The sequence below is a fragment of the Buceros rhinoceros genome, unplaced genomic scaffold, assembly GCF_000710305.1.
Source record: "Buceros rhinoceros silvestris isolate BGI_N320 unplaced genomic scaffold, ASM71030v1 scaffold677, whole genome shotgun sequence".
Classification (NCBI taxonomy): Eukaryota; Metazoa; Chordata; class Aves; order Bucerotiformes; family Bucerotidae; genus Buceros; species Buceros rhinoceros.
The window spans coordinates 72,994-87,896 of NW_010421454.1; the positions used below are offsets into that span (position 1 = coordinate 72,994).

At 38.3% G+C, this 14,903-nt stretch overlaps 1 protein-coding gene across 1 annotated transcript in view; it reads left to right on the forward strand.

Moving 5' to 3' along the window:
• ADK (adenosine kinase) overlaps nt 1-14,903 on the forward strand; it is a 156,196-nt gene that overhangs the window by 70,822 nt on the left and 70,471 nt on the right. The window contains exon 3 of the mRNA XM_010139663.1: nt 2,795-2,965. Within this exon, the coding sequence (XP_010137965.1) occupies nt 2,795-2,965 (171 nt within the window). The remainder of the gene's footprint in view (nt 1-2,794; nt 2,966-14,903) is intronic.

The window sequence follows — 14,903 nt, forward strand, 5'->3', positions numbered from 1 at the left end:
GGGGGAGTGCCTAAGTAGGTTTCTTTAAAGCAAGATCTGTTCAGTTCAATTTTTATACATTTTCTTCCTACTTTGTAAATTCTGTTGTGTGGATTGTATTACTACAACTTTCTTTTTTTAATTAATTGCTACAACTTTTTTTTTTTTCCAAAGAAATGTTATACTTGGTAAAAGTTTTAACAAGAGTTCTCATGCACACAACTCTTAAATTTCTAGATGCTTTAATGTCAAATAGTTATTTAAATAAAAATATTAAAAACTCTTGGAAGAATGCAATTAAATGGCAGAAGTGACTTTTAGGAAACCCAGAAGACAGAGCTGTAGCCTTTGAGAGTTCCTGGCCTTTACTTTGCAAAATTTGAAAAGCAAATTCTCCTATCTGCATCTCAGTACTTTTATGTTGCCTTTCCAAGGAAAAGGGAGTTGGACGCAGGCCTGAGTTAGATCTCATGGGGCCAGTGTTCTGTACCTTAAATTACAATCAGATGTATTTTAGTTCAGATGAAGTTTTCAGCCTAAAATTGGTAAGAAGCCTAATTATTTGACCAGGTTACTATTTACTGTATAGCAATCTGTGATTAATCCACAGCTGGCAACATGTTAGCTTTGAAAGGTTTTTATTTTGTGTTTGGACCAGTTTTTTAAAAATCCAACCCTGTTCATTAAATGAAAAACTAGAAGATGGTAGAGATTGCTATGGAGATGTTTTATAAACTGTTGATTTTAATTCTTCAGAATGTAAAAATAGCAAAGAAGCTGAAGAACGTTTACAAGCTTCCAGTCGTTCAAGGTACTGAGGAACTTCACAAGCTGCAAAGTATTCTTGTGCCCTTTGGACTTTTATTGTCATGTAGCAAATTGTGCCCAGATTTTGAAATTGATCATGTATTTGTTAGACTGGAGAGCATGGTGTAAGGAGAAATAAATAGGAAGACTTTTAAGTAGTCTTCAATCTGTAGACTCTACATTATATTATTTTTTCCAGTGAGTAGAATGCCTAAGATGATCTGTTAGCTGAAGTAAGAAGGATAGAAATGCAGGTATTCTGTAGGTATTCCAGAGGCGTAATAATATGGATAAAAACCAGAAAATAAGACTGTTTCACTGTTAAACCTTCTAGAGTGTCATGCCGGCGATGTTACAGGTGACATGGTGTTTTATTTATCAGACCTGCCTCAAAGTTGTTTGTTACTGTGCCTTAGGCATTATCTCCAGCCTTATATTTAATACTTGCTGCTCTTGCTTGAAAATTACTATAATTCACTGAGTTTTGAGAACAATTAGTAAAATGGCTTTTAGGATTATAAAAATGAAACATATGAAATTTGTTTAATTAGTGTAAAGACTAAGCCTGTGTCTAATTAGTAGATTAATGAAATTGTAGGCAATCTTTACGAACTCGTAGAAGAGATGTGGTTGAGGTCACCATCTACAATGCTAAATTCAAAATGGCAACCTTGAACTGTTCTTCATTCAGGGTTGAAACCAACATTCACAGTTTAGTAGACAGATAGTCATTTTGGTTTGAGTTCTGTAAACTGTGTTTCACAGATCACACACTTGAACGTTCATATTCAGAATAAGGAACAATATTGGGGGGGGCATGAGGGAGGGAATAAAGTACATGTGCAGAAACATGAAGACCCCTCAGTTTTTCATGGCAATGACAGCATACGCAACATATTTATTATAAACAAGGTGTGGTGGATTGACCCTGGCTGGATGCCAGGTGCCTACCAAAGCAGCTCTATCACTCCCCTCCTCAGAAAGACAGGAGAAAAAATAAGAGGGATGCTCCAAAAGTAATGCCTCCTATTTTATTTTGTTGGCCCACAATGTCAGAGGCGGCTGTTGGTGGTGTGGCAGTAGAGGCTTAAACCTCCCACCGATATTCCATTAATTTTTTTTTTTACTTCAAATTTTGTTGCCACGTGACAGACAGCAGCAGACGGGCCATCTGAAAAAATCAGTCTGACACCGTGGCGTCTGACATGGGAGTGCGTGTGAAGCAGAGGTGTGGAATTGAATTCCTCCAGGTGAAAAAATTGCACCCATTGACATTCACCGACACTTCCTGAACATTTATGGAGACCAAACCGTGGGTGTCAGCACAGTGACAGGGTGGGTGGGTGTGTGGCGCGTTCCAGCAGTGGAGACAGTGACAGTGGGTCCCCTCCACTGGCGCAGGTTGTTACGAGCGCGGCACGCAGGCTCTTGTTCATCGCTGGGGAAAATGCACAGCCCGTGGTGGTGACTGTGTCAAAAACCAGTGTTTTGTAGCTGAGAATTTGCTCTATCAAATAGTGTTACTGTGCTCCTTGTGTGTGTTGTAGTTTCCATGGAAATAAATAGGAGGCAGCACTTTCAGAGAGACATAAGTAATAATTTCTGAGTCAAAGGATTTCATTAATCTCTTAGCTGTGGATAGAGCCATTGTACTGGACTGGGGAATGAAGCAGCACAGTCTGATTGACTCTAACACTAAAAAGAGGCGTTCAGAATTATATCACCTTTTAAAATACAACCATTAGTCTTAGCTGCCATGGGAAAGTGTGCTACATGGAATACAGATGTAGGGAGTTATGTTTAATTTTGGAGGGTTGTGATTCTAGATATATGCAGATTCTTTGTCACCTCCATAATACCTTGATGAAAAGGCAGTATTTTCCAGAATTTTTTTGTGTGCACGTGTATGGCAAAGGTGGGTTGGGGGAGAACTTCTAAAAGCAGCATACTTCATGTAGTTCCCAGTGTGAAATTAGTAACATACATTGATTTGTTTGGATGCTTGCAGGGATTCTTCCTGACGGTGTCACCAGAAGCAGTGTTAAAAGTGGCTACTCAGGCTTCTGAAAACAACAAGATCTTCAGCTTGAATCTTTCTGCACCATTTATTAGCGAATTCTACAAAGAGCCTATGATGAAAGTCATGCCTTATGTCGATGTCCTTTTTGGAAACGAGACGGTGAGTCTTAAGAAAGTAATGGAAGTATTTGTATCTCTTTGCCTACCTGTTTGTGTCAAGGAACCTGCTTCCTCATTCTCCATTACTCATAGAGGGAGACTGGTCATGTGAAATGACATTTGAAAATTAAATCCACAGTCACAGGACTGTGATATTTCAGTAGATGCCAAAGGTGTCTTTTTGGCATCATTCAAGATGACGGTGACTTTCTGGGAAGATGTGAGATGAGAAAACTTGAGAAAGGGTTAATTGGTTTAGAATTGATTTTATAGTAGATGGACTGCCAGTCCATCTAAGGAAGACTTATGCCTGAAAGTCTACCTGGAAGTCCGTGTTAATACATCAAATGGATTCAGATTTCACTCATTATAGTGCTATCAAGATTTGATTTTTTTCCACTTCAGAAAGTGCTCTTAAATATTTGTTTCTTCATCAGAAAGAGGTTTTAAAAAGCCTTAGGAAGTGTGACATGTCTAAAGACACACCTAAATGAAGTGTGGGCTTGTCTTTCCAGATAACTACATTGGTACAGGAAAATTACGGAAAAGCAATTTACTCCTGTTAGTGGTTATTCCTGATTGTGACAGAGTGTTGCACCAACACGATTCAGTTTTTACACTATTGTCCATATGTCCACATTAGGGTCTAGAATTGTGACAGATATAGGACTTAAAAAAAAATTAAAATGTAGAAATTGCTATGTCTGTAGATGCAGTAGGATAAAGAAACCTTTTTAACTATAGTTAATGTTACAGAAGTATTTTCCAGATGTTTTGCTGCTATCACCAACAGTTACCTTTATTCTGTCTTTCACAATATAGACCTCACAGAGGTGCTACTGAATATTTTTATTTAAAAGCAGTATAATCGCAAGAAAAAAATCCTGTCAGATTTCCCAAATGAAGTAATACTAAGTCTAGTCAATGTTTGGGTGGAAGGGCTTCATAGAATCCTCTGGGGTTAAACCTTGCTGGTCATTTATATAAATAATGCCCCACTGACCTATTAGGATAATTCAGATCACAGTGTAAATGTAATTCATTAGATGCTGTTTTTCAGAAGATAGAACATAGGTTGATACTTTTGTGTATTTGCACACTTTGTAAGCAATAGTCCACTATACTGACAACATTCCAATTTTGGAAATTCTATTCAGACTGTCTTCAGAATGCCCTGCCATTTCATAGAGTCATGAAATGGTTTGGGTTGGAAGGGACCTTCAAAGGTCACCTAGTCCAACCTCCCCTTCAACTTCATCAGGTTGTTCAGAGCCCCATACAACCTGACCTTGAATGTTTCCAGGGATGGGGCAACCTGGGGCAGTGTTTCACCACTTTCACTGTATAAAAATTCTTCCTTACATGTAGTCTGAATCTACCCTCTTTTAGTTTAAAAACATTAGCCCTTGTCCTGTTGCAACAAGCCTTGTTAAAAAAAAATTGTCCTCATAAGCTCGCTTTAAGTACTGCCATAATAAAGTCTCCCCGAGCCTTCTCTTCTGCAGGCTGAACAACCCCAGCACTCCCAGCCTGTCCTCACAGCAGAGGTACTCCAGTCCTCTTATCATTTTTGTGGCCCCCTTTTGGACCCAATCCAACAGGTTCATGTCCTTCTTGTGCTGAGGAAGTTAACAGTACAGAAGTTTGCTGTGGTATTATTCACCTGCTGTCATAAAATACTGTATAGGACTGTTGTGTATATTAAAGTTGAAAGACTCCCTGCATTTTCTGTGTATAATTTCTCAAGCATTTTTATGTCTTTCAGGATAAAAGATACTGCTTTCTGCTATATAAGCTGGCCATTGCTGCTTTTGAGTTGTTGAAATGCTATTTGCAGTGGTTTATTCTCTTGTCTTTCTGTGTGACTTGAAACCATGCTCTTGGCATGGAGTACTTCTAGTGTTTAGTAGCTGCTGTATCTTGTGATTGTCAGTATTTCTGCTCTGCTAATGGTTTGTGGTAAAGAGTTGTTGCAAAACTCAAGAGAAGCTCATTCTGCTATGTTCTATGCCTTCTAGTAGCTTCCTTCTTTGTTTTATGTTTTGGGTTTTTTCCTCCTATATTAATTTCATCTACAAGTACATTCAGGATTTTTTTGTGTTATGCCTTAATGGGTAATGAACCACTTCAGCTAGCCAACACCAAATTTTTGCCCATTTACAGTGATTTTGCTTTTTGATACATTTTCCATCAGTTTTGCTAGTTTAGTTACATACTGAGAGTGCATAAGTTAACATACAGGCAAGGCATACTAAGTGGTGTGGTTGTTACTTTATTGGTACAAACATTACTGTTAGACAGTAATTCTTCCCTATATTTATCTTCATTCCATATTATAGATCAGTACAATTTTATTGTTAAGTACTGAGCTGTTTATTTTTTGAGTAGTACAAAATCCAAGAGCAGCAAAATTCAAAATTGCTGCCATTCCTAAACTAAAAACAACTGGCAAAATGATTTTAAATTACTTCTTCTACTTAAAAATTTACATCTGAATGGAGATTGGTTATTTCATGTTTCAGCCAGATGGTAATTAAAATGGGCAAGTTTTATAAACCTCTCGGAATAAATGTTCTAGTTTAGAATGTAAATGCCAGCATATCCTTAACCACAGTGGAGGCACTGAGTGCTGTGATAACAACTCCGTACATGTATTACGTTCAGCATTAGCTCAGTGACCACTGGTGTTTTCATCATTTGTTCACAATCCCTTTTGTAAGTAGCCAAACATCTTTTCTTGGGTTTCTGATACTTATTAACTGTACTTCATATAATAAATTTAGTACAGAACATTCAGAATAGGAATAATTATATGTTCGTTGCTGCTATCCAATTAGGGCCATTCTGCAGTCATTATCTAGCAATACATGACTGGAGGACTTGATTATTGTAATTGCTTTTAATTTTTATTAAATTAAGGTTTTTTTTAATAGTGTCATTTTGCAAATGGTTCTTAGCAATAATACCTTCCAAGCTACCATAATCACTGGATAATTAACCTGCCAGGATTAAGCATACTCTAGTTTGCCTCAGGATGCTTAACTCTCAAATAAGGTCAATTATCTCCTGATGATAACTGCTTTGTCACAAGTTGCTGCTTAATTTGTCTGCAAAAGCTCACCTTAGAATACGTATTTTACAACTCAAAGTAACTTTAAGTAACAGAATGGTCAAAGGATTGAAAGCTTTGAAAATTACATCTCTACAGAGAGTCGTGAAACATTTCCTACACAGCAATTATACTAGGCGAGTAAAGAAGCCTAAATTTACATATATTTCTTTCCCAGACCTCTTTCAGCTTTCCCAGTTAGGGCTAAAGCTTGATGTCTCTGATATATTTGACCCATCAAAGTTAGTAACGGCCACAGGAATCAGAACTCAATTTCCAGTCTCCCCAAAAGATGTGAGTTACAAAGGCATCTCCTCAGTGAAAGGAACTCCTGGGGGAGATGGTCTCTGTATTTTGGGATGTGCAGCTAGAAAGCAGTTTCCTTCCTGTGGAGGTCTTCAGAATTTGTGGGACACTACAAAGCTTTCACACGATTCATGCCTGTATATCGCTGTCATTCATGACTCAGAGGAATATTTATTGAGATATTGATGTGGCTTTACCACATCTTCTGGCTTTCCTTGCTATGTGTAGGCAGGACATTGCTAAGACATTTTAGAATTCAGAAACTTCAGAATTACAGACATGCTGACTCCCTCATCTATTGCTTTACAACAAACACCATAACCAAACGATACAGCTTGCAGTATGCAGCATACAGCTATCAGTAAAAGTTGAGGAGGTCATGTAGAAGAGAAATAATGGATTTTTCTAAAGCACAAATATAATAAAGTAAGTTAACAATTGTTCTTGGAAATTAGATCTTCTCCTCTCTAGTGTAAAGAGCTGTTACTTCTAAACACCCAGTCTCTGAACAAATTTGTTGCAGGTTTTTAAGCTGAAGTTCTGCAAAGACAGATCCTTCTGCAAGCTCATCAGGAAATTGATGCTGGTCTGTCAACAAACGTGCTAAAAAGAAAGAAGGTTGTGTGCAAGACTTCCATGTTTTAAAAAGCAATGACAGTAGCTTTAGTGGTGGTTCTGGAGTTACAAATCCTGAGCTGTAAAAAGATGGGTGCCTTTGTATGCAATAAGATACCAAGCAGATCTTGTCATCACTTTGTCTTACAATTATGCCAGAATGGTACACTGTGCATCATTAATTTAAAATATTTTTAAGTGAGGTATCAAATACTAATGTAAACAGCCCTACAAATATATGTGGTTTGGACACAGTCTTAAAAAACCTTTACAAGCCTTTATAAAGGCAAGTCTCTTTAATGACATGGAAAATTCTCTTTAATGGCAAGGAAAACCAGTAAATCTAAAACTGCTAACAGTGGTTAGCATGCTCCTGATATTGAACTTGCAGTCAATCTGTAGGTTTCTGCTTATTTTAACCAGAGGAGTGAGTGGAAATGCTGTTAAGGGAAATGCTGCTAAGTTTTCTGGCATAGAACTGTGTTCAGCACACTAGGATTTACACCTAAATGACAGTTTACAAACAAATTGGTCTATTTCCTTTCCATAACCTGTAACGCAAGTTTGTAAACAACATTTACTCCACACTTTGATATTTTACATTAAGATATGACACTGTGGACTTTCAGTCCCACCTGCAAATTTCTGCTGCCAGATTATCACATGGGACCAGACTGATACCATCAGGCTTAGGACAGCTCACAGGAATCTTGAACGAGACATAATCACTTTTGTAAGACAAATGAGCCTCATGGTGATTCTTTTAAACTAGTGTACATTCATAATGGTATAACTTAATTGATCTGAATTTATCCCAGTGTAATTGCTACTGTTATAGACCTAGCAGATAGTTTTCCACAGTACCTGAATATCCTTTCACACTGTTAAAAACAGTTAAGAGGTTAGAGATGGGAGAAAATCAAGTGGCAGATGTAATTTGGTGTGTGGAGGGAGGGAAATACAGTTTGAATTTCAATAAATAATGGGAGACAAACAGTTCAGCCTGTTGTTTTGTAGGAGATTGAGCCAGAAAGTAAGAAACATAGCAAAGGGTGGCTGATCATGCCATAAATATCGCCAAATTGTTGTTTGTTGGAAGTATTTTCAAGTAAGCATTTAAAATTAATTTTCAATGTTTGCAATTATTCATAGAGGGCAGATACTAGAACACCTTTGAAACTGAGTAGCTTGAAGAGGCATGTTGTACTGTACTGATAACCTGCGTGTATGTTATGTAAAGAGTCCTCAGGAGACCTTGATTCTTTGGGTTTAGCTTACTGGAACTGTTCCATGCTGAGGGGTTATTTTCAGTCAGTGGTTCTTGGCAAGCTATCTTCCTAAGGACTTCAACCTTTACTTTCAACTTCTACATCTCTTCATTCATTTTGAATTAAGTTTTCAGAAACATTAATCATCTTAAATGAAATTAAGTTGGGTGTCCGTGTTTCGCATTTCAATTTGTATGCCAGTATTTTCCTTTTTGTTCTGCTTTCAGAAGTTCTCAGAAACTTTCCCCACAGGTGAGGGTCATTACCTTCATTTCATAGGCTGAGTGAGAGACTGAGGTTTGCACAGTTCCCTACGGGAAGGCTGCGGTTAAGTTAGAATTCATAGTCAGATATTCTGACCCAGTTTATTAAATACACATAGGAAAAAATTTTGTAGGGAGACATCTGATCTTCTATTTTAACAGGCAGAGGTTTTTCAGGTCAGCTGCTGCCAGCGTTTGCTTTGCTAAACTGCAGTAAACAGATAGCAACTTATTTTTATAAATCTTGTCTTTAAGATTTCCAAAGTCTTCGGAGGGAGCCCTGGAATTAAAAATTATAGTTCTGAATGGAGGAAAAATAGTATTCGTTTTTCTTTACGTCTTTGTAGAATTTTGACATTTTCTAGTGCATGTGTTGAGGTTTCAATTATAGAAAAGCTATGGCATTCTAATATTGCTGCTTAATTCATACAATTAATTTCTCAGTATGGGAATATCTAATAAATTGTGGCCAACTGAAAAATGAAAGGTTCTCTAGCACAGGGGAGGTTGATAATGTCAATGGCATGTTGTAAAGATGTGCTGTGGGCAGGATGTTGAAACAGCCCAAGGCTATTTCAGCTGCAGACACTATATCTGCTTCTGGCTCTTGCTTCTCTTTTTTTTTTCCTTTTTTTTTTTCTTTTTCCCTCCCTTGTGAGTTGCAGTGGCTCTCTAAGATAAAATGCCTTTAAATCATTGCCCAACCTTGCAGCCGTCTTTGATAAAAGCCCTGTTATCTGAAATGATATGAATCACTGTGGAGTTAATCATACCTTATAGAACAACATATTTTGTTGTGATTCATTCTGTTTCAACTAATCATCTTATTTATCTACATTGTCTCAGCTGCTGCACTGAAATTCATGAGTAGTAAGCAAGTAATTATTTTACTATAGTTTACCTAGTACATTAGGAATGAAAGGAAAATTGAGAGCCGAGTATTTAAATATATATTCAGTGGTGCTTTCAGCTGATGTCTAGCTATTTAAGCAATTTAGGAATCCTATCTCAAAAATGCCTTTCTTTTTTCCTGTTGTGGAAAACAGGCAGGTATTTAAAAGAGAAGCTTATACTTTCCAATAGGCTTCACCTCTTAGAACTAAAAATATTTTATGGTAGTCTCTCAGAATGCTTAGGGATATTTATCCTTCCTTATGCTATGCAGTGCTGAGATACTTTGAAGATTGCAAATACTGGAGAGAGAGCAACCCAAGACAGAGCATGTCCTGTGAGAAGGGAAGGCAGATTTCACTGTATTTCAGCAGCTTGTGTTTTACTGACGATGATTGATAACCCTTTTCACTTTGTAGCACTTCCCAGAGCATCTCATAACACTTCGTAAACGTTAAAGCTCAGAATAAACCCCAATAAGGGGGGTGTGTAGTCTTGTCACTGTTTTACAGGTGGACAATTGAGAAGTTATTTGCCCAAGGTCATACGGCAAGAGCAGAGCTAGGAACAAGCAAAATCAAGTTTAACTATTTTCTTCAGCTAGCACCTTGAAATGTTGTCAGCCACGGGATACATTTAGGACAAAACTCACCTTTCTGGAGGAAAACACTTGCAGAATTTGATGTTCAGTTTCCAGTGTAATATTAATACCTACCTCTTAAGCCTTTTAAAGGTGAACTGAATATGCATTTTCAATAATCGGAGTACTAGAGCGAAAATGTATAATATGTAATCTAATACAGATATATAATGTAAGAGCTGCAGAAACAAGAGTGTGAATAAAATTTAGTTATACTGTTGATAAGAACTAGGAAAATCAAGGTAGAAATATTCACAAAAACTTCTTTAAATCAGTGTAAATCCAGAACAAATCAATTTCACAGATATTTGCAGATAACTATGCAGATAAATCGCATAGGCTTCAACAAGGGCTTTGTTTTCCAGTCCAGTTAATGTCTATCCAAGGACTCCGTGTTCCAAGCCCTCTTTGGGGCAGATGTAGCCAGCTTCTGATTTAGAGCATTGTTAGATTAAGCTGAAAGTTTTTATGCCAACATATACTGGGGCTTCTCACCCTGTTACAGTCCTTCCAGTAAGTTCTAACATGGCATTGCAGTGCCATGTTATCCCCATGGATAGCATCTAACTGTGAGCTGATGCAGACCTCTCTCACCTGCCCTTATCACACAGTCTCATCTGCCCCCTTTCGTCAGATTTAGCAATTTTATATCCATAGCAAGAGTGAGTTCTGTGGGGTAGATCGCTCTTGAATAACTGAGCCAGTCCGGCTTTCCCAGGCAAGACCATCACTAGATCTGACTAGATGAGGTGGTAATACGTGGTGTATAGAGGACTTTGAAAGAGAAAGCCTGATAGACTCTTTCATCTGATCTAACCCGTCTGTATTGTTAAGATCTCCCAATTAATATAGCAAAGAAACACAGCTGGGGACATTGACTTCAGGATTTTATTTCTGTTGTATTTACGGTGATACCCTTTTTAATCCTGACTTCTGTTATAGTTTTATCTGTAGGTATTTAGTCAAATGTTATTGCGCATGGGTAAGTTCAGGTATTAGCTGTGAAGTTCTTGGTCAGAGGGTATTATATAACAGAGCTCATGTTTGCCCAGTGTATGTATTGATGCTTCCTGTGTTTATAAATTTGAGTCTGAACAAAGGGTTCTTGAAAGAGAAGAAAAGGCAAGTATAGTCGAGGAGCCAGTAGTAAGTCTGTGATGATATTCAAAACTCTGAGATCCTGTATTGTAGAGAGGTCTGGAGGCTGCTCTAAACCAAATTTTTCAGAAAAATATGCAATATAATGTCGTAAATGGAGAGACTAAAAGTTGATGTGTTTTTCAGTCTGTATGGTTACAAATATTTTAGTAATTATTTTAAAACTACAGCTGCTTAAGAAACATATAGACAAAATGCCAACAGTTGTACAAAAGTACAACTTGAAACTGCATTAGAACAGCTTTTGATTTCTGTTTTTAAAACTTCTATAAGGAAGTAACCTTGAAAACAGTTTGTGGCACTTTGAAAAGAATTGGCAGTATTTTTATTACATTAATGTCTTTTTCTGTACTATTACATAGCACTATTTTTTGAAAGCTACAGTTTCAACCTTGTTTGTTTTCTCATGTTATCTTTCTCTATCAACACCTTCTTTCACCCTACTTATATAGCTCAAATAATATTTTTGTTCTGTCAGGAGAGTTTCACATTTGATTACAAATCTATTAAGTAGTTTCATTTTTCTGACTTCCTTCAACAAAGAAGAGCAAACCCAGGCCCTTGAACCCTCTCTTCTTTCCAACTAGTTATATAATCTTCTGTCCGTAGGATTCCTACTGTTTATAGATATTGTAAGAATAAATGTAGCTTACTGATGTTTCCTTAAGACTTCTAGAAAGGTGCTACCTATAAATAATCAGTGCAAAAAGGTTTTTCCTTCATGCATATACATTTAAGATATTTAGAACTGACTTCTGCTAAACTGTTATTGATTTAAATCTGTATTTTAATTTTTTAATTAGGATTTAGAGTCAAGACATTAGAACGGCTAACACTTGATATTTTCATTGATTAAATTTACTAATTATACAAATAAAACATAATTGGTCCCTCCTGTAAATGACATTAAAAGGAAAGCACTATATTATGGAACATATGCAATGGGTCATAAATGTATGTAAGGGTTGCAAAAATATTTTATTAATTTCAAAATATTTTTTCAAAGAATTGTCAAAAAGTTAGGAGCTTGGAAAAGGAGTAGAAAGAAAAACAGTTGCAGTGTACCTTAATTACCTGAAAGATACATAAAAGCCTCCATGGTTTTCCCAAAGGTATTAATTCGTCTCTAAAACCTTGCTTTGTTTATAAATGTAAGCCCTCCGTTTACAACAGCCTTTGGGTGGTAATTTTGCAGCTGTATGAAAGACCCTCCTTAAGCCATATTTTGAGGTGTAGTGGTCATATTCTGACTTAGAGTACCGTTTGTTTAAATATTGATCTCCAAGGGAAGCAATCTGGAGAAATTACTGTGCTATAGTGGGGGCGGTTTAAATTAAGAGAACTCATCTTTCCTAGTCATTGCACTTTTTTAATTCTCCATAGAAATGATCCACTAAACTTTACTTTAGTAAAAGTACTGCCAACACATATGTGACAAGTAACAATGTCAAAATATTGCTCATTAAGTCCTCAGACCCTCATGTGACTCCTCGTATTCCATGTCAAAAGCAGCAACTTATGCAGTCACGTTGGGGAAACATGGATGTACGTGTCAGTTTGCGTTCCGTGCTAAAGGAGTTTCCGAGTGAAGGAACTTTCTTCTAAAGTAAAGAGTTGTGGCAGTCTAATGGCTGGGACAGTGGAAGTTTCAAAATATATGAATCTGTCCATTTCTTGGTTCTGTTTCTAGCTGTGTAGAGGGGGCAGCCCTACTCTGAATTTGAAATTCAATAAACAGCCTCAAGTTATTTCATGCAGAGGCAGCAGTTTCACAAGCAGAAAATTTCTTCTTCCCAGCTGCAGCTAAGGAGGAGGACTTCCTCACCACCCTGACAAAGCAAGCAGCCATCAGCATCTGCTTCTAGTTCAAGTCCTGCCTGACAAACCTAGTGGCCTTCTGTGATGGAGTGAGTGAATCAGTGAACAAGGGAGGAGCTCTGGATGTCATCTATCTGGCCTTCTGTAAAGCTTTGACATGGTCCCCTTCCCCCCGCCCCGCCAACACCCTTGTTTCTAAATTGGAGAATTATGGATTTGATGGGTGGACCATTCAGTGGATGAAGAATTGGTTGGATGTTCGTATCCATGGGGTAGTGGTCAATAGCTTGATATTCAGATTGATCAGTGACAACTGGTGTCTCTCAGGGGTCCATGCTAGAACCAGTACTGTTTAACGTCTTCGTAAATGACATAGACAGTGGGATCGAGTCCACCCTCAGCAAGTTTGTAGGTGACACCAAGCTGAGCAGTGCAGTTGACATGCTTGAGGGATGAGATACCATCCAGAGAGACCTGGACAAGCTGGAGACATGGGCCCATGTGAAACTCATGAGGTTCAACAAGGCCAAATGAAAGGTCCTCTGCACCTGGGTCAGGGCAATCCTCGATATCAATACAGGCTGGGGGGTGATGGTATTGAAAGAAGTCCTGAGGAGAAGGGACTTGGGAATACTGGTGGATGAAAAGCTGGACGTGAGCCAGCCACATGCACTTGCTGCCCAGAAGCGCGATCATATCCTGGGCTGCATCAAAAGCAGCATGGTCAGCAGGTCGAGGGAGGTGATCCTGCTGCTCTACTCTGCTCTGGTGAGACCTTGCCTGGAGTGATGTGTCCGGCTCCGGAGTCCTCAGCACGAAAAGGACATGGACTTGTTGGAGCAGGTCCAAAGGAGGCCACAAAAATGATCAGAGGGCTGGAGCACCACTGCTGTGAGGACAGGCTGAGACAGTTGGGGCTGTTCAGCCTGGAGAACAGAAGGCTCTGGGGAGCCTTTCAATATGTAAAGGGAGCTTATAATAAAGATGGGGTCAGTCATTTTAGTAGAGCCTTTTGTGACAGGACAAGGGGTAATGGCTTTAAACTAAAAGAAGGTAGATTTATACTACATATAAGGAAGGAAAATTTTTAAATTAAGGTGGTGAAACACTGGCGCATGTTGCCCAGAGAGGTGGTAGATGCCTCATCCTTGGAACCATTCAAGGTCATGTTGAATGGGGCTCAGAGCAACCTGATTTACTTGATGATGTCCCTGCTTACTGCAGGAGGGTTGGACTAGATGACCTTTGAAGATCCCTTCCAACCCAAAGCATTCTACGATTCTATGAAGTCATAGATTCTCCCCTCTCTGTAATGCCACAGGCTGTCCTTGTCAAAAAGCAAAAACCTTTAGCTTTTGAGAAACTCACTTGAAAGCAAAGATAAAGTGGTACGCATTCCCACAGAAGCCTCTTAGGATCCCCAACTAATCTGTCGTTAGTGATACTTTTCAAGTCGTCTTGCTGGAATCATGGTCCAGCCCTGGTAGCTGAATAGACTATTTGAGGACATCTCAAGTATTTCTGGTATATTTCTGTATATCAGTATTTCTGATTCTCAAATATTTTTCTGATGCTGAAGATTGATGGATCTTTATTCAGCGGAAACTCATTTTTATTGAGAAATTCTGCTTCTTCATCTTGATATTGTCCTTTGACTCTAAGCTAGTCTGCAGGTGCCTCTGAAGGATATTATTTTTGTGGTTCCGAGAAGCTAAGCTATTAGCAGTATCCTTCCTGGCGGGTAAGTGATGTCACAAGTCCTCTTTGGGATTTCTTTTAACAAAGTGCATTTCTGCTCTGGGATTCCTCTGAGAGACCAGGGCACCTTTGTCTTGTCTAGTCAGACCCTTGACGTCTCCAGGTTGTGCAAC